Below are 26322 nucleotides of genomic sequence, written 5' to 3' on the forward strand. Positions count from 1 at the left end.
ATTTATCGAGTTCTCAATGCGTGAATTGCAAACAGTAGCCACACTACACCGATTATTGATCCCGGAATAAATATCGTAGTTTTTACTTCAAACCACTGATAAGTTTCCAGCAGCAGGGGCTCACTAGGCCTAGAACTCCAAAAGTTTTCCAACTTCCAGCAACGGAAAATCAAGTACTAATGACAAAAGCAGGGGTGCCTCAGGTGAGTCTCGAACCTTCAACATTTGCAACGGAGGAATTCAGCCTACCGTCGACCATCGCAGAACAAGAAAAAAATTTGACCAAACGACAACATTTATGAATGCATTCAAAAATATGCTGTTAAAAAATTCTACCATGCAATAGGAAAGGAGGTTAATTCTACAAAATCAGGTATTTATTTCGCTAAAATCTATAACATAGCAACGGGTAGTTTTAAGTGATAAATTTTATTAGCACTAGTAATTGAAGATATAGGTAAATCACCTGATGCAAGGATGGAACAGTAATATTTCATTTTCAACACAATCAAATATTTTATAACGATGGCTATAGCGCGATACTCAGTTTGAGTCTCGACTGAGAAGATGAAGCCAATGTTCATTTGGCATGCCACATCGTGCTCGGATACGTATCGACAGGACTCATGGGAGTCACGACTTGCCGCTGCCCGCTCAAACGCTGAATAATCCATTTTGTTATCCGGCTGCAAATGCAAGCGCGTGCATAAATCACATCCAACGTCATCATAACCCCTTTAATAACTCATTACTTTAATGCGTGCTTCGATTTTGTTGCCATCTCGTGGCCTCCGCAACAACTCCCCACCGATGTAGATAAGTTTTGGCAAGGCAAAATTATTATTTTGGCCAGATAAAAAGTGTTTGGCATCGAGTATTAAGAGAAATTAAAAAAAACTAAGCTCTGTCACTGGTGCTTTCCTTTAACCTAATTCAAGAATACTTTACTCCCACTTCGACTTATAATGCTAAGACGAAACGTTCATATTTCCTGCATTTCAATGTATCTATATATGTACACCTGTATTCACAGTTTTTTAGGGAATGTTACAACGAATGCGCCACCACAATTCTCCGATAAGGATACGGAAAAATTTAGCGAACTTCACTCAATATTTAAATCAATACAAGGTTTCCGAAAATACATTTAGAACTGTATAAAAGTTAAACCTGAAGATAAAATTAGTACTTATCGGTAAAATAAAGATCAGGAACTCAAAATTTTGCGACATACAAACAGTTCGTCACCTTCCCACTCGACAAGTTCAGCGATGAATGATTCTTCAATTCGATTTCAATGGCTGTCACTCTTCCTGACAAGCAACGACAGACGATGGGTCAACTATTATGTCGACAAAGACATCCGCAAGATACTCGACTACGTTTCACATCAATTCTAACGCTCAACAAACTGCCTGGCCTTGGGTCAAGAGATTATCATATCATTTTCCAAGCACCGTCGCGGAGATAGGGAGGTTTGGCCAAAATCCGGGTCTAATTATGCCTCTACGAAACAAAATTGATAGCTTACCGCCATGATTGGATTCTACTAATCGAGTAATTCAACGACGAAAAAAATAAGACTTAACCAGCGAAAAGGAAGCAACGGTTCACACAGTATTCGACCAAAAACTGCTCCAGTCATACCATATTTAGGAGGAGAAAATCGAAATAACAAATGAAATCTGTGGTTGAATGAATACGTGAAGAATAAACGCGTAAACGCACGATCAAAACAGGAGCAGACACGCACACTTATTCGGCTAGAAATTAGGTACCTTTATCCTGAACGGCCTATCTGCCCATTTTCATTTTCTTGCAACCTTTCAAATACCAACAAATAAAACCCCCTACCAAACATCTTAATAGAACAAATGACAAGAAAATTATTCTATTAAAATTTGCAGATGCTAGTTTCCACACACTGTCGTCAAAGATGAATTTAGCTGCCCTTATAAGCAAATTAGTTTCCTCTTCCTAAAGTGACTCTCATCTCGAAAATTACGATGAAGCACCTTGAGCTTCTGCGGTGGTAGTGACAGCCTTGATTGCACCTTTATGCACCTCAATAAGAACGAAACGTACTACACAGGATTCACCACGATATTTTTAGATACGATGTGCATACGACCCAGTCTCACCGCATCATCAACCATTTCAAAAGGTTTTCACTTCCCGATTTGATCTGGTTCGGATTCGAACGGCAACCAAGGCGTTACTCAATTCCACTTGCCCGATTGCTAAACATGGACAGAATACGAAGAAAGGCGAAACAACCCGAACTTGCCCCCACCCTCGACTTTTCCCAACGTCCGTTTGTACTGAAACAGCACTGACACGGCAACAGGAGACGTCGAGGGCGATTCGAAAAAAAAATATCTCCACGGCGATTAGGTTGGCAGCGAGTGCATTCGCCCGACAAATTCCACGCGCCAGTTTGGCCAACCGCTGAAATTTCATCCGCGGATCCCACCTCGGGAAAGAGTCAACAGGGCGAATGATTGCGTGGCGCGACCTCTTAGCAGAACGGCGAAACAAGAGACTGGCTGGGAGCGGAGATTTTGATCTCGCGGCCTGGGGCGTGGGACGGACGGCTGTATCATCACCGGCCATTACATCGTCCGGGGAGATGTAAAGGGATCATCGCGAAGCCTGGCGTGGTCACGAACGGAACAGTTATTTTGGGGCAAGTTCAAAATCCAGCCCCGGAGACCAGCTCGTATTGAAAAGCGTCGGGAGCGAAAAAATGCACCGGGAAATTGATTCGTTAATGCCAGAATACAGTCCTACCATGCACAATACATATCCTAAATGCATAAGGTAAAGGCGTAACATATATTTACCCCCAAATCAACAAAATACCTGCAAAATGAATAAAATCTCTGGAATGGCTTGTTATATAATGGGAAGAAGAAATAGACAGATAATCGTTATTCCTATATCCATAAATCTGTCACCTTCAGCGTTACTCAGTAATTCAATCCGAAGGTTGGTTGCGATAGGTTAAGGTAAGGCACAACTAAGACTAAGCTACAAGAATACGAATCGTAAAAACCTGGTATTTCCACAGAAATTTAATAATGTACGACTTAGGCACGTCACTATCTGCGAAATTTGCATCGAAGACAGAGAATAAATTGTCAAACACAAATTATTTCAATAATACCAAAAACCCAACGGTCTGAAGAATGGGTTAAGACCTTTCAGACCGGCGGGTTTTTGGAATTTATTTGGTAAGCTAGGTGGTACAGCATTACATTCATACGGAATTACTAAGTTTTTACATTTCATTATGTTCAGTCGATTCCATGAAGTCACTCCCGAAACAACGAATCATGTAAGCTGCAAACGCGTAATGCCACAAATTAAGGGTATAGGAAAAAGTCCTTTCCTCTGGCCATCTCGCCCTTCGGGTAGGTTTCTTTGAAGGGTTTGAACCCGGGAACCTCCGATCAAAATCCAACGCCCAGCTACTCAGCATCAACGCTTTCTATGGCGTCACTACAGGATATTAATTAAAATTTTCAACACCGGTTTGCGAAAAAAATGACCCAATTTCGTGACATGAATTATAAGCACGTGTCAAGTGCGAATACATTAATGCGGCATATCCTTCCCCAATGCACGACAATCCATGAAGGCATAAGCCAAGGAGGTCCACGAAAGAATGACCTTTTTTTAAATATAACCTTAATTTTTTTGTATTACACGCTTTGTGATGGAGGAAAATGGAGGGAAGCTGGCCAGAGGAGGATCGTGCAGACGGTGTGGGGATTGCATACGTCACTGCATGCGGGAACAAAAAATAAGCACGATGTGTGGGAAACGTAGAAGAATAAAAGCAGGAACCCATGCTTAAAAAGGAAAAATCTGAGGACTAGAAGAGACACAGAAACGGATGGAGAAATGCGCTATAAAAATAAGGAAATACGTGAAATTTAGGCGGTGCTTTCATTACAACCACACTGATCAAAACACCCGGAATACAAGCAGCGTTGGAAGCAGTGAGAATGGTAACGTTTGCAAAGGAGTTGGACGAATTTGAACAGGCATTTTATGGACACATTCCAGGCATCCCGTGAGAGTCGCATTGACATGTATCAACTAGCATTTGCAAGCAAGCACTTGCAATAAGGTCACTCCTTTGGGCTTCTGAAATCACTAGAATTTGTATCAATTGAATCAGAATACGAAAATGAAAGTTATTGAGCACAATACAATTAAGGTTAGCACCACCACCACGAGGGTCAGACAGTAAAAACTCCAACTATATTTTTTACTTAATTCATATCGGAAGTAGGAGCATACATTAACTGCACAAAATATGAATGTCCACGAAGTTTCTGAACAGAGCTTCCGCAATTAGACGTATCTCGTGAGCAACAACAGAAAAAGTTGTATTGTAGAAATGCATGCTTGGCTATGCACTTCATTAGCTTCGACAGCACACGCTAAATGAATAAGCCGAAAGGCTCTCTGACCACATCGATGGAATTTCTCAGGGACACTTTCTGCTCTAAATTGACGCAGTTAAGTCATAAATATATATAGATATGAAATGCTCTACTTTCTACGCCAATCCTACACGATGCTCCACAAGGATTATAACCGCGGAACGTTTTAATTGCTCGCGACTAACATTAAGAGCGCAATCGATTCCACACTTGCGGAATAATACTTTACGCAAATAGCATACTAAGAATCTCAACCCAATGACAACTATACATATGTATAAAAAAATTGATAATTTCATGGACACAGAGATGAATATGTATTCATTAAGAAAAATCAGGTATCTAAAACATTTGAAACGCCTAAGAATAAAGTTGAAAAATTATACTATCAGAGGGAATTATTTATTTATTTTTATTTATTTTATTTTATTCTCAAACCACCGGATACAGCTCTTATTGGCCATTTTACACCGGGGTGTTCAACAAATGTAACAAGTAAACGTACACAGACGACCATGCCCTGGACCGGGGAAACCTACCCAGGCGGGACTCGAACCCGCGACCTCTTGTTTGGCAGGCGAGAACGTTACCCCGCCGCCACCGAGGCCGGCCGGCCGGCAATTATGAAGTAAATAAAATGCGAAAACTATAAAATACAAAAGGAAAGTGATTTTCAATTATTAAATAAAAATGCATTCAGTTTTCCATTCAATAGAAAGAATGCTATGAGAATTTGAAGGTACTCAAATACAAACAACGTCCCAGGAGTCAATCGTTTGAATTCAGAACAACCAATGACGATCCTAATCAGGCATCATATTTTCGATAAATAGGTATATTCTATATGAAAACCACATGGAGTGTATTTTGTAAATAACAAATAAATAGGTAACTCAAATTTAATGAACGATTTTAGATCTTCCTGATGAATAATATTCTACTATACCTCTCGGGCTCTACACCAGGTTGTTGCAGTCGTATTCGCCGACGTTTAAGAAAACGATTTGTTTTACAACTTAAATTTATATAGGGTCGTTGGATATAAACTCAGAAAATTACTACTAGGTAATTTCCTTTGTACGTTCATAATAGCATTGACTGTCATAATGGTATTCGCAACTCCATTGATACACTATATTTCCTTCCACCAGTTAATGATTGAAGACCTTTTTGGAAGAAAAATAATATGACCTAAGTTCGTTATGATGTATTAAAAAGCTATAAATATAGAAAAAAAACAAGAAGATAGCGATTTTCGATGATTAGATGAAAATGCAATCATATGTCCATTAAACATAAAGAAAGGCATAAGAATTCGAAGTCACTCATAAATATTATAATTCCAGGAAGCAATGATTTGAATTCGGAACAAAGATCTGGTCACGAGTAGAGATCTTTCCTAAAAATGAAACCTGGAGAAATCTGACTATTCGACCGGCTGTACGCCACGAGGGTGTCGCGGGTTGAGGTCGTCTTTCGTGCCCTTAAAAATCGAAACCCGGGAATCCCCACTTCAGTCGGGGGAGGCCCTTGATTCTTACAATGCGGACACACACAGAGAATATTCGGTCGGATTTTCCGCCGTGGATTCGAGCGGATCAATGGCGGTGCAGCGGGCGGGCATCACAGATTGGGCCGGACGCCCTTTACCCTCCCCTAGGGGTCACCACCGACTGCTTCCCACTAATCCCGTCAGGCGCCGCCGCCGTCGCCGGTGGACGCCTCAGTGTCCCCATACGACTTTCCTTTCACTGCCCAGCAAAAGGTGCGCTGTATTTAATAGCTTATTCAATGTAGATTCAGAAATATGATCTATGCGATAATGAAGGTAAAATAAATAAATAATTTCCATGAAATGTTTTCATCCATATCAAATCATTCCAAGCGGATTAATCTGAGATACATTATCGATTCCGCTAATCAATACATATGAAAGAGTATTTAACTTTCATTATATAAAGAAATTAAATTACGTGGTCATCCACGAAACGAAGTTTTACAAAATGGTTATAATGGCTAGATCAGTCTCTCAAGTGCTGAGGTAATTTAATTTTTTCTTCAGTCCGGCATATGGTCTATTTCGTCGGCCTCGGTGGCGGCTGAGTATAGCCCTCGCCTGTCATGCCGTAGGTCGTGGGTTCGAGTCCCACCTGGGTATGTTACCTCTTTCCAGGGTAGGGATTTAAGTGTACGTATAATTGTTAAACGAAAAGGCCAAATGGCGATTTTTTCGGTGTTGTGGCAATAAATAAATAGTTAATGAATAAAATACATCATTTTTCATTCCATCCATGAGCTCTTGTTTTCTACCTTCCCCTCCCTCGTCTTACCTTCTTAATGACGTGGATGATCAGACGTAGATTATCCAAGCTTGCAGCAACTGGTTGATTTGCTGGGTAAACAGCGGGAACGATATAACATGAAGATCGATCACAAGAAGGACAAAGGTAGGCACTTTTGTTAAGCATCGCGAGGAAAAAATGTGAGGCTCAAGATAAAATTGTGTGTTCATAAAGTGGAGCAGATAAAGTAATTCAACTATTAGGGCGGCCCCATGCAAGAAAAATGGTACATCAGTAATGATATTAGGAAGAGAAATATATGAGGAAAGTAATTAAAGGATCATTATGTGAGAGAGCTAATGCAATGCTAGAGTAGAGTGTGATCGCAAGTGTAGCACTACAGTGGAGGGAAACGTGGCTGCTTAGGATATATAACTGAAGGCGTTCGATTTTTTGGTACGGAGATAAATGGAGAAGATGAGATGGACAAAGAGGAACTAGAACACAGAAGTGATAGGCATGGCGGATTAGTACAGGCAATCTGGAAAAGACATGAGATTTTGTAAGGGGCGCAGGCCGAGAGGAGAGGCGAAACTTAAAACTGCGTTAGAGGGAAGAATTTCAGGTAGACACTGAATGGGGAGGAATAGAACAGGATTATAGACAAAATGACAGGGAATAGGCATGCTTGCGCAATGAAGAGGGAAGTTTTGGAGTGGGACTAGCAAGGGGAGTCCGCAAAATGCTCCAAGTAAATCTACTTTCACCGACAGAATATTTTAGCATTAAACATAGCAAGATGAAGGTGTCGCAGCCTCCACCGAAAACGAATACGAGGTCGTTTATGGGCATCGTATATTACGCTCTTTGCCCAAGTGAGAACCATTTCTTACAGATTTCATCTGAGTAAAGGTGATGGTCAGATTTTTCAGATAATACCCCGATTTTGAGATTTCATAACCGATCGCTCGACCATTTTAAAATGACCCTCTACCGCCCTTTTTCAACGAGGAATAAAAACTGGCCTCTTTAAAAATAGAGACGCCTCGCACGCGATTTATCTGTCACCAATGGTAAAAGAAACCTGTTTCTAAAATTAATCCAATTGGAGCGATCTACAATTTACGACTTAGAGAGCAAGAGAGAACGTCCGATTCAAAAACGCCGTCAATAAATTTGACTTCGTATGGTTTTCGAATCATATCCTATTCCTAAGGATTTCCACCAATGAAGGCAATAAACGACGAAAAAAATACATTATAAGCCGGGACAAGTATCTTAATAAATTCCATGAACATACTGCCCGACAAGGGAGATGGCAGGTTGCGGGTATTACACCCATTGCGAAGAGGAGAAGACAACCCATTCTCCTGAGATGGGGCATCACTTCCACCTTCCTCCAACCAAAAGAGATAGTCTTTCGCTCCGTCGGAATAAATCTCGCGATTTTTTCCTCCGCACTGTGCAGCACAATACGACAGGGATGGAATTATACTGCGAAAACCTCGTCACACCGCTAGAGTCTTCTTTCCTTCCCCGTCTACCGACTCCCCTCAGGGCCCTGCCTCGTCAATCTGGATTTTCATTTCTCACTCGGGGGCGTTAAGCTCGCACAGATAGACGGAGATGGTACACTTCTCCTTTTTGCTCTTCGCGCTGCACTCAGCCTTTCGGCCCATTTTTCACCCGGATCAATATTATCGGCGGACAGATAGTGCCAAAAGGTCTGGAGCCTGCCGACTTCGAGCTCTCTCTCGAGGGACGTGCAAATACGAGAGATATGCCGTCGATGGCTGCCGACAGTGCTTCCTTCTCTCTGGATGCACTTTTCATTCTTTCGTTTTTCTACCTCCCGTTCGCGGCCGCAAGCCGGAGCATGCTATTAATGCGGCTTCGCTTCACACACCTTCATACAGCTTCTAAAACGCCCGAGCAAAGATGCTCCTTCTCGGTATGAAACCTGTCCACCATGTGGCATCGGATGATATTTATTAGTATATGGAGTGTTCCTTCGACTGCTCTGCAGGTGTGTTTCCTTTCTTGAGAGCCGGCATTCTTACTCCCACTTACAATAAGACGATTTGGCTTTTACATAAGCTTGAAAGCGCCGGAATATCAGATAAACTAAGCTTTAAATAAGGCTATCGATTTACAAACATAAAGTCGATCACATTGCATATAATCAATCATATGCATAATAACTATAAATAGGAAAAACCAAAAATATTTATGCTAAGAGATATTTTAGCTTAAAGTAATAATAAAATCGAACGAAGGGGTTCATTCAAACAAAAAATAGCGATTTAAACAATTAGCAATTTAAAAATTAGAAAAAATTAATTAAAAATTTTAAAATTAGAAAACAATTAGCGATTTAAAAACACAATGATTATCAGTTTATATAAAACCAATCAAGTGTATAATAACTATAAATAGGAAAAAACATTATGATTTATATTCATGATACAAATTTTAGCTAAACGTAATAAAATCGAACACACAAAAAATATCTGCATGTCCAGAATGAATGAATTAGGAAAGAAATGACTTCACTGAATGTGAACTAATACGGTTAGTGACCACCAACTGTGAATAGGGTTTTAAAGAGGGGAAGAGGATTTGTTTATAAAAGGCAAATAAATTTGTAATCTTCGACTGAGAAATGACGCGTAAATCTAGCACTTCTCTTCTATCGTTTTTTTCTCTCCAATTTTGACGCCATCATTTGGAGCCTGCTATCATTGCAGCTTCCCTTCCCACAACCTCACTGAGAGAAACCTATTTCCAAGATGCCTACGCAAAGATTACACCACTCGGTAAGAAACCTTCCCTTAATTTGGCATTGGATTACATTTTTTGGAATAGAGGTGGAGAGCGTACGTCCACGAGACCTGATTTTGCATCCGAGAGCCTGGTTTTTAATTTAAATGGCATTATTATAACCGGGTAGCGCTTACGATAGGATAATTTAGATTTGACAGTAACTTGAGGGAGGCTGGAAGTTCGGTGCCCCGAGTACGACCAGACTAAAAATATATTTATGGACGCGATAGCAATACACGAGAAAATTTATTCACACCCGTTAACAGCTAGGAAAAAAAGCTTCGGGAGGCGATAAAATGTCGGGCCCAACAGGTTCAGTAAACAGAAAAAAATTCGTAACACACAATCGACCCAGCCACAAATAATAAAGTAAGAAAACGGTTCTCCCTCCCTAGAATGGTTTTGACCCCGAATAAATACGAATATTCACTCTAAATAATATTAGAGGGTGGTATTTTTAAGCTAGCTCGACGTTGGTATTTCTCATAGAACATGCGCCAGTTCTCGGCTGTAAGTTGATGGTTCCACCCAATGGTATGGCTTCATGTTTTCTTTGGTAATAATAATTGATAACTTTATTATTGGGTACTACAATGATGGACGCAGCCTCACACTAGTCGAATTCTATGAGTGAAACATTAAAAACCAGCCTCTTTCATCACAGAAAAATAGTCCCACTACCTACGAAAAATTTACTCATTAAGCGTGTTAAGTTTATAATAATGAAGACAAGCCCCCAGAGCGGCGAGGTATAGTCCTTACCTTCCACCTGGAGATCGTGCGTTCAAATCCCGCCTAGATTAGGTTTTCACCATGCAGAAAAAGCATCTTTGTGACGGCCCGCGTAAATAACTAGAGAAGACAATACTTCCTAAAATTTCGAGGCTAAAGAAGTCGCTTATTAGTAAATTCAACAAATCACGCAATTCAAACGCAAAGGGAAAAACTTCGCTGCGAAAAAAACATTTGAATAGATCAGTACCCAGACTTTCCGAATTTATTCATTTATTTAAAAGCACCTTAAAAATAGACCAATGCCCAGATGGCAAGTAATTAGAAGCTAAAATGTAAAGCCTGTACTATGATTACATTATCAGGCAAACAGAAAGAAAAAAAATATGAAAAAATACACCCAGCGATAAGCGCAAATCCACGAAAAAGCATAATAATAAAAAATAAGAAGAAAATCACGACAGAAATTAAAAAGAAAAACCCAAATCTTGCAACAAAAGAAGTCAATTACTGTCATGAGATGGTATCATTACTTTTAATTTGCGACAGCATCTAGTCTTTTTTGCTCCTCCTTAAATCTATTTGCGGTTTTTGGGTAACGAATCTGTCCTAGTCGATAAAAATTTTACGCTCGATTGTTAGGATTGTTTTAAACCAACCGGTTATCGATCGATAGCTACTCTCAGCACATACCTCGCATCCCTAACCTAGGCGAAAAGCCCCGCCCAGTGATCCTGCCCGTCTCCGGGGTGTGACCGGGCAAGGGGGGTGGCGCCAGCCGTGCGGCTGTTATTTCAGGCCGACGAGGAAGTCCGTGAGGCGTCGCTGTGTCTCACGGCAGCGATCGAATGCGAGCGGCCCTATTTAACCGAGAGCGCCAACGCTAATGGCGGACGGACGGGGATTTCACGCAAGTATGTTCCTCATGCATGCAAAATAAGATCTCCGGTGCGAGAATTAACATACGGTAAGGAAGAAATACCGTAAAAACCAACTAATCCCGCACAGAATCACAACGAACTCACCCGAAGTCCTTTAACCCAAACTTCGGCAACAAATCTACACTTTCGGGCCGCATGAACATAGGGCATGGCCACTTAGTACGTGAATACTACTATTTTTGCGTAAAATTGTTATAATTAAAAAAATAATTAAATGTAAGCAATTACCTATCTCATAAGTTTAAGAGTTTAAATTAATAATACCTGCCAATTATATGGGCCTCTGGTCGTCTAACCCCGCTATAACCATTTCATGTTCCATGGTTCAATCCTTAATTAGACATAAAGCTTGAAAAAAAAACTCAGAAAAATGTGACGACGAATACAAATTTACGCTGATGAGAGCCATTCGGGAAATGAGTACTCATGCATATAATTCAGTCCTCTGTGGAATAATAGAATCTTGATATTTATTTTCCTCCGATTCCCGATGGCTCATATAACTAAGGTATTAATGATGCCCTCTTAAATTTAGAGTTGCATTAGTGAGCTCAAGAATTACGATTAACAAAAAATTTAATGTAAAGAGCGGGTTCAAATTTTGATTAAAAAAAGATGAAAATCAGAAACAATATTACATTAAAAAATCCACAATGACAAAAGTTCTATAAATTTCCAAACAGAAGCGGAGAAACATCTCCAGAAGAAACAGAGCAAGTCTCCGCAACGGGAAGACAAGATGATCGACCAAATCCCGGAGGTGGCAACGGGTAGACCAAAGGTCACGACATAGACAGTGAAGGGGACGGGGCTGGAAAGATGGGATTTCCCGCCCCCGATCAATCCCACTCGGCCCCTTTGGAGAAGCAACCCGCCCCCGACGCCCCCAGAGAAGAGGAGTCAGGCGGCAGCGGGGCAAGGGTGCGGACAACGAACGAATTTCCATGCCTCGACGAATTCTGATGTAAGTATCCACAGAAACGATGGTAATAACCCACGATTCAACGGAGAAGTAACGATTTAGTCATGATTCTCAGATAAAACCACGAATAAGAAGTAGAGAAGTAAATGTTGGTGGTCATTCCTCCGTTATTAAGGGGTAGGTACTCGCCACATGAAAGAAATCGGCTGAAGAATGATGGAAGAGAAAATCTATGGAAAATTCGACTAATCGTGATGATTTAAATGAGAAAACATTAAAACGCGAGCGAAATTAGTGAGAATATAACAAAGTGCGTTTTTATGTGTGTGAAGTTTAACTTGAAATATACTGAGGAAGAGAGATGCCAGGCAACCCGAGATAAATGTGAAACAGGAATTGACGATGAGATCTACAAACTGAATAGGTAATATGAATGATGGGCCATTAAGGAAGAATTCGTAAAGACTTCATAGTAATGCTCCATGAAAATATTTTTATAGGGAGATTCCAAAAGGAAATTAAGCATCCAAAAACCACCCCAGGGATTTAATTACCAAAAAAGGTAGATGATTTATCACTAAAGGCTCGAATAAATCAGATGAAAGTCCACAAAAGTTGAGATGACTCCTTACATGACCCATCTAATTACGATAGGCTTCCCAAATTCAATATGCTACATCTCTCACTTAAAGTAGCCCTACCAAATCCGACAAAAATGAAATGAAAAAAAATAATATATAAATGAGACCGAAAATATACCACACCACAAAAGGTGAGAGCAGTAAGTGATTAGTAGTCCTTAGTACACCACAAAAGGTGAGAGCAGTAGGTGATTAGTAGTACTTAGTAGGTGATTATCGATGAGTAGCACGTAACAACTTCCTTCGATAAACCTTTAAAATAAATTTGCGGTATTGTATTAAATTGACCCACTTCCTGGTACTTCAAATATGAATACTACGTTTGAATTAATAAGTTAAGCATAACCATCACAAATGCTAGCCACCAAAGCCACCACGCCATATCTTCATCTTGTTCAATGTATTCTCCTTGAAATATTTAATATTACAACTAGAGGCCCCCTTAAAACCCTAATTAACCAAAGGTAAAACAGTATTTCATAGACGCAAAGGTTATATCCCCCACAACCACAACCTAATAACCATTTAAAAACTCAAAATTTTAACGACGATGACAGAGTTTATACCTAAAATCTGGAGTCCCTTATCAGTAAATGTTTTAAACATCACGTCGTAATATAGCATCCCCTTTCCTAAAACACGCAGATTTGTCTATGCAGGGAAGAAAAGGTTAACGACCCCTCCTTGACACATAGGACTTCTTAGGACCTCCGGTTTTTGCGACGAAAAATCAACACCATTACAGGAGTTTGAACTCAGTCGGTTGGGACGGGAAGCCAGGACGCAATGTAAAAGTCTCACCATAGGGGCCCTCTCTCCCATGGAGCATCCCCGAAATCGCGCAAGGCACAAAAAGTCAATCCTGACGCCCCACCCGCGCGCCGATTTAAAATTAAAGGGAAGACCGGGAGATTGCTTAATAAGCATGGCCGCAGCCAGTCCACACCAAATCGCATATTTACAGAGACTTCCACGAACGACGGAACAATAAAAAAAAACCTTCACTCCTCAACACAACCAAGGACCGTCCTCCGGCCATTATTACCTTTCCTTTTTCACGATCGATAAAACGTCTACTTCTTGCCTCCTTACTCGGGTGCAAGCAGTCCTACTGAGATTATAGCTTCTCAGCCAAGAATGAAATTTCCCCCCTATATATTCGTTGAAAAGATACGGAAAAACTAAGAGAAAATAGCATTATCTAAAAGTTGCTTCTCTTTCAAGACTAACGCTCCAACCTTGGAGAAATATTTTCCAAAAGAATTTATTAACTCAATAATACACTCCTTCGGAGTATCAAAATAGGCCATTCTAGAATTCTATGCATATAATGGATATCTTTTAATGGGAAAGACCATAGTATCTTGAACAAATTGCAGTCATAAATATTAATTTAACGAGTAATGGAATAAAGGTAATTCGTAAACTAGATTGTTATTTTAAAATGCACACAATGTATTGATGGTTCATTCTTTTTAAATTAGCAAAAGAGATATTTCAAGTAGGTCGTTCGGGTTTCCCAAGTGAGGAATACCATTTATAGAGCACTAAAATTCGAATGGGTTGCGCAAACAAAGTATAAATGAAATATCAGCAATTAAATCAGGGGAGCAACTAAAGAATAAAAATGTAATTCTGACAAAAAATACTATTATAAGTCGCGCAATAATTTAAGAAGTATGTTATTAGTAGAAACGGAGACCTAATGACCGTAATGTCATTTCAACTACAAGGAAAATGATGTTTAATAAAAATATTAGTTGAATAACAACAGTCGTAGAAACCTGAGTAAAAACTTACTGAATACATTGACATGTCTGGAACTTATTTGTTATTACAGTTTTTTCTTTTTAATCTTGATACGTAAAATGAGTATACTACTCGACGGTGTGCTCTATAAAAATTATTAAGGTCAATATGATAGAGATATGATTGTTTGATGAATAATAGAATGGGAAATTTTGAACTAGGATGGTAGTTAAGTCTCGTTTCGATTCCTCCCTCTTATGCCAATTTCAAGTCTGATTTCATGCATCATTAGAATAATTAGAACAAAGTAACTGTTTTGAATTGAGCTTTTAAGACAGACTCCCCCAATCAAGGACGGAGGGAATAAGAAAAAGCTAAATGACCGCAGACTAACTCGTGTGAGGGGTGAAAGAAATAGATAGTTTAGCGAGGGTACCCCAAGGCGGGGAAAAAAGGAATTTGGCCGAGGGCAGGCGAGGCGCTCGAAATAGTCATCAACGAAAACAATATTTTTCTAATCACCACCATATGTAAAGCCATGTTACACGATCAACTAAGAGAAACTTTAATTTATGATATAGTTAAATAAATGGGTACCTGTTACCACTTAATTTTGCAATTAAGCCAAAAGCTGGATAAGGGTATCTAGCATTGAATCAACTCCCATTCGTTTTTACAATTAAAATGGCACAAACAGCAGACTCAAACAAAAGAAATTTTTACATGAATAGAATTTGAACTCGCAGAATAATATGCACCTTGAGTGCGTCCCCACTGGCATTTATGGAATAACGTGCATCCAATGCATTAACAAATATTTCTCAATCCTCCTCCTCAACTGATGAAAGAGAAAAACATTAAAAAGCAGAACAGTACTCACCGAGTACACAGGCATGTCACTCACTGAGGCAGTGAGTGACATACCTGACGTTTTCTCTTGCATAGATCATTTTTTTTACTGCGATTAGTTTACTACGCTGTGATAGGTTTAATTCTAAAATTAACCGAAAAACTCTTCTGCAAACTTATACCTAAAACCAAAATCACAATTATTGTAGCTCTTTCGCAACAATTCCTCAGACTAAGGTCGTGGATTCGAGACCTGGGCATCATCATGTCTTGTTGGAAATGGCATTCCATAGCGAAACTAGAAGTACCATAGAAAACATGTTACTTTGCATGGTGTTCTGTAAATTGACGTGAAAGTGAGGGCAGATATATATACACAGACGAACTGAATATAATAGCTCCTTTTACCCATAATGCGCTAAAAACCGCAAAGATCTCATGCAAGGAATGAAAGGTCGTGCCGACCAAGGCCCCCAATCGGTCGGAGGCGGGAGAAGTTTGGACAAATGGAGGCGAAGGGATGGAAAAGGGGGCGAGGCTGCGTGTCCCAAGGTGGAAAGAGAGAAAGGAAGAGAGAAGAGACACGAAGAGGGACAAGGAGTGAGAAAGAGAGAGGGTGAAGCTAGACCAGGCAACATGAAAATCAATACAGGCGGAGAATACAGGGGGGAGGAAGGGGGGCCTAAAAGGGGGTGGTGGGTGAGGGGCCGCCTTGGTGGGTGGGTGGCCGCGAGGGGGGTTGGGGTATTGTGAAGGGTTGGGGGTAGGGCTGGCCCCGATACATATCGGACCAAGCCGATAATTTCTCGGTACCGGCGAACCCGGCCCTTTGGGGAAATGCCCGAATGTAATGATGCCATTTCGAATATTCAGGAGGAAGAGGAGCAGCTTAGTGGTCCATCCACCGCGTTGCGTCCCGACACTTGGATTTCACGGATGCTTAAGGAAGTTACACCCCGACTACGTGATTCAAAACAAATGCTTAGCACCAAATTGTCGCTTAAGGCCTAAATTCTACCCTTTTTAATGAACGCATACATCAACGAAAATTAAAAAAAAAGCATTAAGTAAAAAGCAAAATGAAAGTAGAGAGTACGCAAATTAGCTACATGACAGCTTGGAACTGAATTGAAGACTCTTCCCAGAATTCCGAATGGAATATACTTACAGCAATTTTCATTTAACAAAAGTTTCTGGTTTCAATCGCAGAATCAGTTACACAACATGCGGTACATTAACGACGATAAGTGTTAATTTACAACTATATTTCACAATTCAATTTCAGGGCGACATCAAGTTACTAACAAAGGTTTACCAATAATAAAAAAATTAACACTTGAACCCGGCGAGTGTGCTTAAGTAGCATGCTTGTGGGCTGGGTACAATTTCTCCTAGTATGCGAAATTTAAGCAATATCACTTCAATGTGAACCCTTATAATAAAAATAATTAAAAAGTGACCATTCATCAGTTCCACGGCAATATGAGACGGCGCGTTGCTCACTCCAAGAATTGCAAAACTATTATCGTTCAGCTCAACCAGTGACGGAAATGGTAGGGAGAACAGCGGTTCTGGACAGGGAAACACTACGGTAAGGGATGCTGGGGTCAGGATGCCGCAGACTGGGGCAGAAGGAATTGGATGGCAAATTGGACGTCACTAAGGGTCCCCGCGAATGCAAAAGTTTGGATACGCCGAGTCAAGTTTTTTTTCTCCCGGGAGAGAGGACTTTGACAGAGGCGGAGCCCCTGGTGAAATCCATCAAGACGAGATTGAGGCGACGGCATCGTCCGGACTCCAACGTACACACACACACACAAGAGCGACCTCCCGCAGGGAAAGATCCCTCCAGGAGGCATACAGTCTCCACAGTTCAGTCGCAACTGGTTATGGGGGAGGAGACAGCGGAAAAAGGGCTAAGGTTCTCCTCAAACACGTCCACTTAAGCACATTTTTGATGTACAACGAGAAACCACTTGATGGGACCTATTTGAGTAAGTGGATACAGGAGAGCTCAAGCTAGCAGTGCAGTGACCAAAGGCAAACTTTGAAACCCCCCCAATACAATATGGTTTTGAAAATGGAATAATTAGCCGGCAAACTAAATACTATGAAGTAGATAGTATTACAATCCTTATACTTCTACTTGAGTAAGCCCTCCGGTATTTCTAACAATATATTTCGTTAAATTTGGAGTTGTTCCAGACCTAATCAGGTGGAATTCTAACATATTAGTAAAAAAAGGTACTGGAAAATTTCCACAAACAATTCGATTTTAATTCGCGACCAGTCTCAATACATTTGATGGAGAAGATGAAGGAAGATGTAAAGATAAAACGATATGTATTGAAACCGGTCGTAAAGTAAACTTGAAACATTTGAGGGCATTATCAAGGAACTTTTAATTTGCCAAAATAATTTTTTATCTAAGAACGCTTCTATATGATGGAGAGGAGTCTATTACATACTCTGTCAGGGTAGAAGCGATTCTAATCAAAAGTGACAGAAAAAGCAATTAGTCTTTCATTTAGGTCATAGAAGATACTCAATTTAACGAATAAAAGGGGAAAAACAAAGGAGTCGTATTTCATGAGAAAGGCTGAAAAAGCAACACAATTTGTCAGCTCAGGAAGGGAGAAAACTGATTAAATCACGAAAAAGTAACGCAGTACATAAATTGAGTGTGTAACAACGTTTGAGCGCGCCATACACTCCGAAAAAGAACCATAGATTAAAAACTTAACAGTTCACTTCGGTCGACTTTTAGCGTTTACGATCTTCAAACCCGCTCGCGCACTTAGTACGTACTCGAAAAAAAAAGAACAGCCGGCCGTGTCCGTAACGAGGCGGTCATACGCCTGGCTACGACATTTAAGTGGCACTGAAAAGGGAGAGGGGGCCTCACATTAGGACATCCTTATCCCTGTTTCACGTCGTCAAAAGCCAACTACATGGCGAGCTACTGAGTGACCGCGAACGCTGACAAAGACACAAAGATCAGAACGGCAACCCGCTGGAGTGCCAAACAAGGGAACTCCGTTGAAGAATGCTAAAATTCATTTCTCTCCGGAAACACTGGCCGACGACAAAGTCCCTTTCCCAACAGCTTAATTCATTCAATTTTATCGCCCCCACCACATCAAAAAGGAAATTGGGCAGCATGAGACATTAATTGTACGTAAAGGCGAAACAGTTTCCATTTGGATTATACCCTATAACGGGATTAGTATACGTACGTCTATTTCATAGCGGTTTGTAACTGCAGACGCGCTAGAATTCCGATAATTCCAACTATCTATGCTAGTGGCGAAAATAATATGAAACAAGCGTTACTACAGAACAAGGGGTTGAAAGTTAGTGACGTCACCCTCCTTCCCTTTTCACCGCTTCGCAGCACTCCTCATCTTTGCTACCAGGCGTGCCAGCAGCACACTAAACGGAATATTAAGTGAAGTCAAATACTAGCCAAATAAATTTGTTTTTAAGTAATTACCGAAATAAATATATCGCGAAAAATCTATTTGGTGCTTGTACGTTGGACATTTGACCCAAGTGGTAAACGGAGGAAAGAAAGGGTGGAGAGAAACTCGGTACACAAATTTGGTCTCGGTCACAACAAATTCATTTCACTTAAATTGCGCCAATTAAGAGTTGAAAACTAGAGAAAAGAGTCTACTTGTTCATAAAAACTTAGAGCTACGTCACTCTCTCCAAACGAATATCACAAAAAGTTTTCAAGAGTTAACATCAGTAAAATATTAAATTACTCATATATATTTCAATTATTAAATGTAATTTCTTTGCAATTAATAAATATCAAAACAAGATCTTATAGGCTTCATTTCGTAAAAAAGGAGTATGACAATATAACCATACTTAAACTGAAACATCAAACAAGTCTTTACAGTGAACGCACATGACACATTAATTTAATCAACTCTTCTAACTGAATTACAGTCAAAAAAGGAACAAGATAACTCCAAATTTCCACATGAAAATTTACCGGACTAGTCAAAGATGCAATCCTTATGCCCCCCGATAGCGCGGCGCCTATGATTCACGCGAAATGAAAAATTTTCTCCGACGCCGTAGATAAAATCCCCAGACTTTTCCCACCACCCATTCCAAACCCTCCTGATTTTTCTCTGAATGCAAAGACCTGTAACTATACTCAAATAGTAACTGCAATTAGTGATCAAGAGGAAACTAAATGCATTCATTTCCAACTCGTCCGAAGGGTAAAGGAAACGACACCGTTCATACATCTATGAATTCCAAAAAAAAAAAAAAAAAAAAAAAAAAAAAAAAAAAAAAAAAACACAACGGGCCTCACATGCAATGTATATGGGAGGGAAATCTCACATTCGGTTAATTAACATCATTACATGGGGTTATGGCACAAAGGAAAAGAGAATGGCCGCGCTAAATTCAGGCCTGGGTAATACACTAATCGCATTACACACGAGATAATACCCACGATCAAATGCCTGCCTCTCGCTCTCCTTTCAAGATTCAATGACATAAAAACAAAGGCGTGGGAGAACTTCAAACGGCTGTTGCTCACGGAAGCAGCCAACTGCAACGTTTATGGACAGATTGCACCGGTTAAACGCATTTGACCTGAATGCTATCGTTATCGATTTCCACGGAGAAGCACAATATATAAAAATTTTCAACTAATTTCATGCTAAGAGTCCTCATTTCTATTTTTAAAACTGGTTCCAAGCACCACAAAAAATTCCTGGCACCATCCTTAAGTCCACTTAACTGTCGGAAACTTATTATCAAACCACCAATAAACACATATTGGTTATTTTATGGGTAAAATGTGTAAACATACCAGCAACGGGGCACCACACCTCCGCTCCACAGGCAACCATCCAGACAATTTCAGCTTCCAAAGGGCACTTACCTAGAAAAAAGAATAAACATTTCAATTAAGAAAGCAAGTATTACTACAATTTATTGAGAAAAATACAAGTACGTAGCATGTTAAAAACTATTACACTGAATAACATCGGGTAAAAGATAGGAGGGCACCGTTAGCAACAAGCTTAAGTAGGCATAAATGTTTTAAGGCAAGAATCTAAAACTGTGCATGGAAACTAGAAACAAACAATTACTATATTAATGAAATACTGCGTATTTCTTTCGGAAAAAATTGAGCAATAATTTTTGTCATACAATTGCTTATCGATCATTGATTTATCGGACCTTAAATTGTTTAACGATTCCAACTTATTCTTATTAAAATTTCGAAAACACCTTAAAATGGAAAGAATTTATTTTAAAAAGAATAAACAGTAAAAAGATTTAATGTCAAGGGAGACCTTCGCTAACTATCGGAAAATGTAAATTCATAATTTACAAGAGAATTCTGTATCGACGAATACTTATAAACTTCTGCCAATAAAACCTTATACTGCACCCGTACGTATTACCTCAGGATGGCCCTTCTATATGCAGACAGTATTCACTGTGAACGAAAGATTCCGAATCCAACCACAAATTCATAGGAATACAGTAAAATCTGTCAGAATGTACTTACTACCCCGCAAGCCGTCTCAATGGGCGTGTGGTGGGAGGTGCTGGAACCCCAGACAAGTTGTATGAGCACAAAAAAATTAAGGGAAAAATACAATTAGGTGATTTGACTCCGGCCTGGTATTTATTGAAGTCCTACATTGTTCGAGGGAAAAACGTATTCCTAGACCTAACCGTTGGGGTCACTTTTAAGTACCCCTCGCATTTTGTCGTTTCTGACGGACCTGGAGATACAATACGGTCACCGAGCGTCGCGCTGTTTAAATAAATAATGTGTGGACGGACACAAAGTCATTCATTCACCATACCTTTAAGATAGCTATCTATCAACACTACCGCACAAGGACAAAAAATCTGGCAAAACGCAAACAAATGCCTTGATTATTCACAGCCACTTTGATATCACGCAAAAAGATATTCTTCCACGTAAATTGGCCGTATTCCGCCCGCTCGAAAGAGTTTAATCGCAGAACGGGCGCACAAAAACGTTCAGTCGCTAGAAAAGGTAACTCCGGAATAAACACTCCAAGCGTCGGAAGACCAGTGGATAGAGCCGAAGGCAAAAACCACAAACATTTCCTTAACAATGAGAATACAAAATGAGGGTTCCCGCTCATTCCCATTCATAAATCCACAAGTGTTCGTCTCGCGAGATGCATGTATATTTTTTATCAATGCTTTCCATGCAGTTGGCTCCCAGGTTTATCAAAAAAAGCGGCGATATCATAAGAATTTTTTACACCGCACAAGAAGTTCATCTTCCGTGCAGCCAAATAGACACATGAATAACGATTATTTAGTAGCCCGACACATGTTTAGTTAGTATAAATGGATCTTAAAGAGAGAGAAGCAAGCGACAATTAAGTTTGAATATAGGTCACACGATAAATAAGCCCTATTGATAAGGTTTTCTTGAGGACAAAACTGGGAACTAACTAAAAGCTTGAAAGGAGGATTTCTCAAAACATTTGTTCATCAATGGGACAACGCCGATAGCTCTCATTTCTTTGACGATCACCAGGACGATGAAATAAAGCCATTACATTGAACGCTTCGCTTTCCCCTTCAGCATTCACGGAATTGAGAACAATTTAATGAAACAAGAAAAAAAGTACGTAAACCTTGAAGATGAATTCATGATGCCAAATGGTAAAAAAGATGTCTGTGACGGTTATTCGGTGATTACAAAGACGAAGGGCGCTAAATAAAGGATACTACCATATTCTCGTATTGCAATTTCTGCATAAAAACTTAAAAATGTACATTTTTATAAAATGTTTCATAAATGAAGAATGAGAATTAATCAGTTGACTTATAGCATGTTGGCAAAATTATGTTCACATTTTTCCGATGTACGTAACAAGGGTTGCTATAACTCACTCTTCAGTTCACTTAACCTGGTTGAATAAGTAATTGAAAAATACCGACGATGCTGCCAGAAATACAAATATAAAACTATTATTATCGGCGAATAATATGGCCTAATTTTCAGCTGTAATGTAAAGGCATTTTTCATTGATATGACGAATAAAAATAGTCATTACACACCTCCCCCATAAATATCAAAAGAGTTTGACCCAGTCCATTAGCCCCAGGGATTTACAAGAACTTCATCTAGTTTACCTTAATTTGAATAAGATTCAAACTGAAATTAAATAAATAATACGAGGAAAGTTGGTCATAATCAATTGTGGATGGATAAAAACAATTTTATAGCGTGATTGACATATTTTCGGTAGCGATCGCCAAAATAGGCCACCTTAAATCAAATTTTAAAGGGGAACATGACATATAAGCACCGCTTCTAATACAACAGGGATTTATAAAAGCAATTACATACCATTCATAAACCATCAAATACCACGGATAACATTGAATTCACATGGATGTAACAGAGATATACTTTATTGCCATCGACATAACGCGTAACTAGCCCTAGCTCAGAATAGCAAAGCTTTGACGCCATACCTTTAGTTACCTCAATCTTTAGACGAAACAATTTCTATCAAACGAATTTATGAAATTTACAGCCAAATAATTATTGGCAAACGTTAACAGATAGCAAATGACGGTATTATTAAAAGAAAAACAATCTGAAAAAGAAAACCTCCAGCTACGACACTGCGAACCAAGTTTTGTCACATTATATAAATTAAAATTACGTACTTTGTACAAGCAGAACGTCATTTCAACGTATATCTCAGACTAGTTGGCTGTTTACGCAGCATGAAAATCGGAAAACATTAAAACTTCTCGACCCCAGAGACCATTTCGACATAATACCAAACTTGTTAGGCCTCTCCCGGCACATACACATGGGAGACGTTCCCGGGATAGTATGGAGGGTGCAAACAGAATGATCTTTATTCCGCTTGCGAGTTCCACTTGTGCATCGATCCGCTCTCAGCAGGCGGGCCGGGCGCTTTCCCCCTAGTATGCAGTCGCGTCGCCGGCCACACCACCACGCCCCCCTCGAACGTCACACACCGACTGAAAGACGCCCGCAGCAGCCGCCAGCCGGCTTATCCCCCTCTTCCCCAATGATCTCCAATGCGACGACCTAAACGCATCGCCAAAATCCGCACCGTGCACTTCCTAAGCTCCGACATACGGTCAACCACGAGTGCAACGGAATGCTGGATCGACGGGAAAAAAATACGATGCGATGGTAAAAAGTGAGGTGAGATATTAAAATTGAATGGAAAGATTGGGATGCTACGTAATGCATCAATTATAATGCAAGATGATTTAACTCTAGCAGACTATTTTTTAAAGACTATTGATACGCCTATTTTTTCACACATCCATCAACTGTTGCTAGTCATGAATACAATTTCATTAAAACAATTCATTCATTTAGATATATATTTCATAAAAAAACTAAATACAGAGAGTACAGAATCCGGGTTTACGTAAATGAGAATTATTTTCAAGAGTGGTAAGAAATATTGGAAATACGAATCGTTCACTCCTTTTCATTATGCTCTAAAAGACAAAACAGCTCAAATTAAATTCGCGAAAAAAATAAAATGTCTCGCAACTCCAGGACGTACACTACATTTATATTATGTAGTATTTCAGTGACTTCAATTCTCAGCCAATGATGATACTAGCGGATAACGTTGGAAAACTTATATTTATCTCTACCGAAATAAATAAGGGGTAAACAAAATTTAATTTCAAAAATAATTAACCGATCTCCACCCTAAACTGACTTCAGGAGAGAGAAAGAGTGGCTTCTTAATCGACTTATCGTGAGTGCTAACCTCAAAAGATGGTTTCTTGCGGCTTCATCGACACTGATTCAACCGTTACGATATATCCTCCAAACCCGCTTTGAACCCTGAAGAGTTCCCAAGACAAGGTGATCCTTGAACAGCAGCAAAACAACACGCATAAAAAATTGCCATTCGAGCAACACCATTCTCGCTGCATGCACTACGCCGTCACTCTGAACTACGGGCAACAAAAACGCCGGCTAGGAAAGGAGATAGAAATTGCAAGTTGGTACGCCCGTCGGACCAGAGAGAGGAAGAGAATTTTAAAAAAATCGAGCCGAGGACTTCAATTCCAGCACATTCGAATTTCCAATTAAAGGTTTAAAAATAAAGAAACAGCTCCTGGATAAAATTTTCAGTCCACCCGGGGGCGTTGGATGCGCAGAGGGACAATGGAGCAGGTTGGCTCACAGAAAACGAACAGCAGATTCGAGCCGCAGTAGCGCCCTTCCCAATAACCGTCTATTCACGTTACTAAATCCGCGTTTCGACATACACCTTAGAAGATTCGGACGAGAAAAATACCGCAGTAAATATTAATAAAACATTAATGAATGAACATGTGAGAAACATTTCCCTTGCCATAGACTTAGAAAACACTGCATAGAAAAACATCGTGACCATTTTTTGGGATAATAATACCAAAGAATGCCAAGGAAGAAGCTATCCAACATTCCATCGATATGCACGGTATGCAGAAAAGGCACACATACAAGGTTTCAGATATATTACTACAATCTGCTGGGCTACAAATTTGAATGAAAAAGTGAACTTGCACAGTTATGCATAATTTAGACCGTATACTTAAGTTTAACTTACGACCACATTAAAAACTATACTCCAATAGGTTTAACCGAAAAAATAGGAAAGATTCGAAGATGTATTTCCAGGAGAAATTTCGTTTACAATCGGTCAACAATCCTGAGATAAGTTTTACGGTGCTCTACACTCATCTCAATCAGTTTCTCTTTCCGCCATTTTCCACTTATTTTTTTTACGTGAGCGTTAATTTCCGTTTGAGAAAGAATTTATAACGACAGAATTACTTATACGAAGATACTTTGTAAAAAGGAGTTATTTCGATATGCTTCATATTTTTTCTTCTAAAATTGTCATTCCTCAACTGTTTCAATGTATAGTCAACCATTCAAATTAATGGTAACCGACACGTAGGACTGCCTGATAGACCGATTAAACTTCCCAATTGCTTAAATTTTTCTATAAAGTTTTCTGAAAAATACACATTATTTCAATAGGAAGTTATAAAATTGCTCATTTTAATTCCAGTCCATAGCCCTTTAGGGATGGAATTCTTTATTGCAATGGAAATATAAAATATATTATTTAAATACCGGGAAATTAAAAACCGGGAAAAGTTGAATTCGATATATCCCGAGAAAAATTGTCGAGTGATCATGGAAAGAAGAAAAAATAAGAAAAATTATGTACTTATCACCTCACGATAATTTTCGTGTACGAGGGGCGAGTTTTTTTAACGGGTTAGTGAGAGAGACGAACGCTGGATGCCGATTCGGATGCAGATGCCGCATCTTTCGTCTCCATTCCGCTACACGCATGGCGAGAAGAGCTGCGGGGGAGGGAGTGGAGTGAGAGGACAGAGGGGGGCGTTATGAGGGGGTTGGAAAGGAACGCGGGGGGAGGAGAGCACGGCAAGGGGGGCAAGAGAATGAGTGCGGCACGGCATCATGGGAACGAACGACACGGATGGATCGGAATAGGCAGAAAGGACATAGTGCGCGGTTGCTATGGAGAATCTGGAGGCTGGCTGTGAAGGGGGGAAAGGGGAAAGGACCCAGGGAAAATGCGTCGCAAATGCGCCCCCACGCCCACAGTACTTCAAACACACAAAAAAATAATTAACTTCCTCCTTCCAAATATCCAAAAATAGGCACTTCTTTCATCAGCTCATTAGTAGAAAGAAGTTTCCGGAAATAAATTTTACACTGCACTGGTCTTCCTAAATTTCCTAGGAAGAGCAGCCAAATAGGGACTAGTTACTGGTAATCAATTTTAAAAATTACCTGACTTCCTTCTCACGAATTCCCAAAATGCGTTGCCCAATTACGTAAGTGGTCGAAAATTACTT

At 39.8% G+C, this 26322-nt stretch overlaps 1 protein-coding gene across 1 annotated transcript in view; it reads right to left on the bottom strand.

Annotated features, from left to right (window-relative positions):
- Nucleotides 1-26322, bottom strand: part of LOC124158786 (serine/threonine-protein kinase tousled-like 2) — a 169969-nt gene that overhangs the window by 65426 nt on the left and 78221 nt on the right. Inside the window, exon 2 of the mRNA XM_046534103.1 lies at nucleotides 20234-20305. Within this exon, the coding sequence (XP_046390059.1) occupies nucleotides 20234-20305 (72 nt within the window). The remainder of the gene's footprint in view (nucleotides 1-20233; nucleotides 20306-26322) is intronic.

The sequence above is a fragment of the Ischnura elegans genome, chromosome 5, assembly GCF_921293095.1.
Source record: "Ischnura elegans chromosome 5, ioIscEleg1.1, whole genome shotgun sequence".
In the NCBI taxonomy this organism is placed as follows: Eukaryota; Metazoa; Arthropoda; class Insecta; order Odonata; family Coenagrionidae; genus Ischnura; species Ischnura elegans.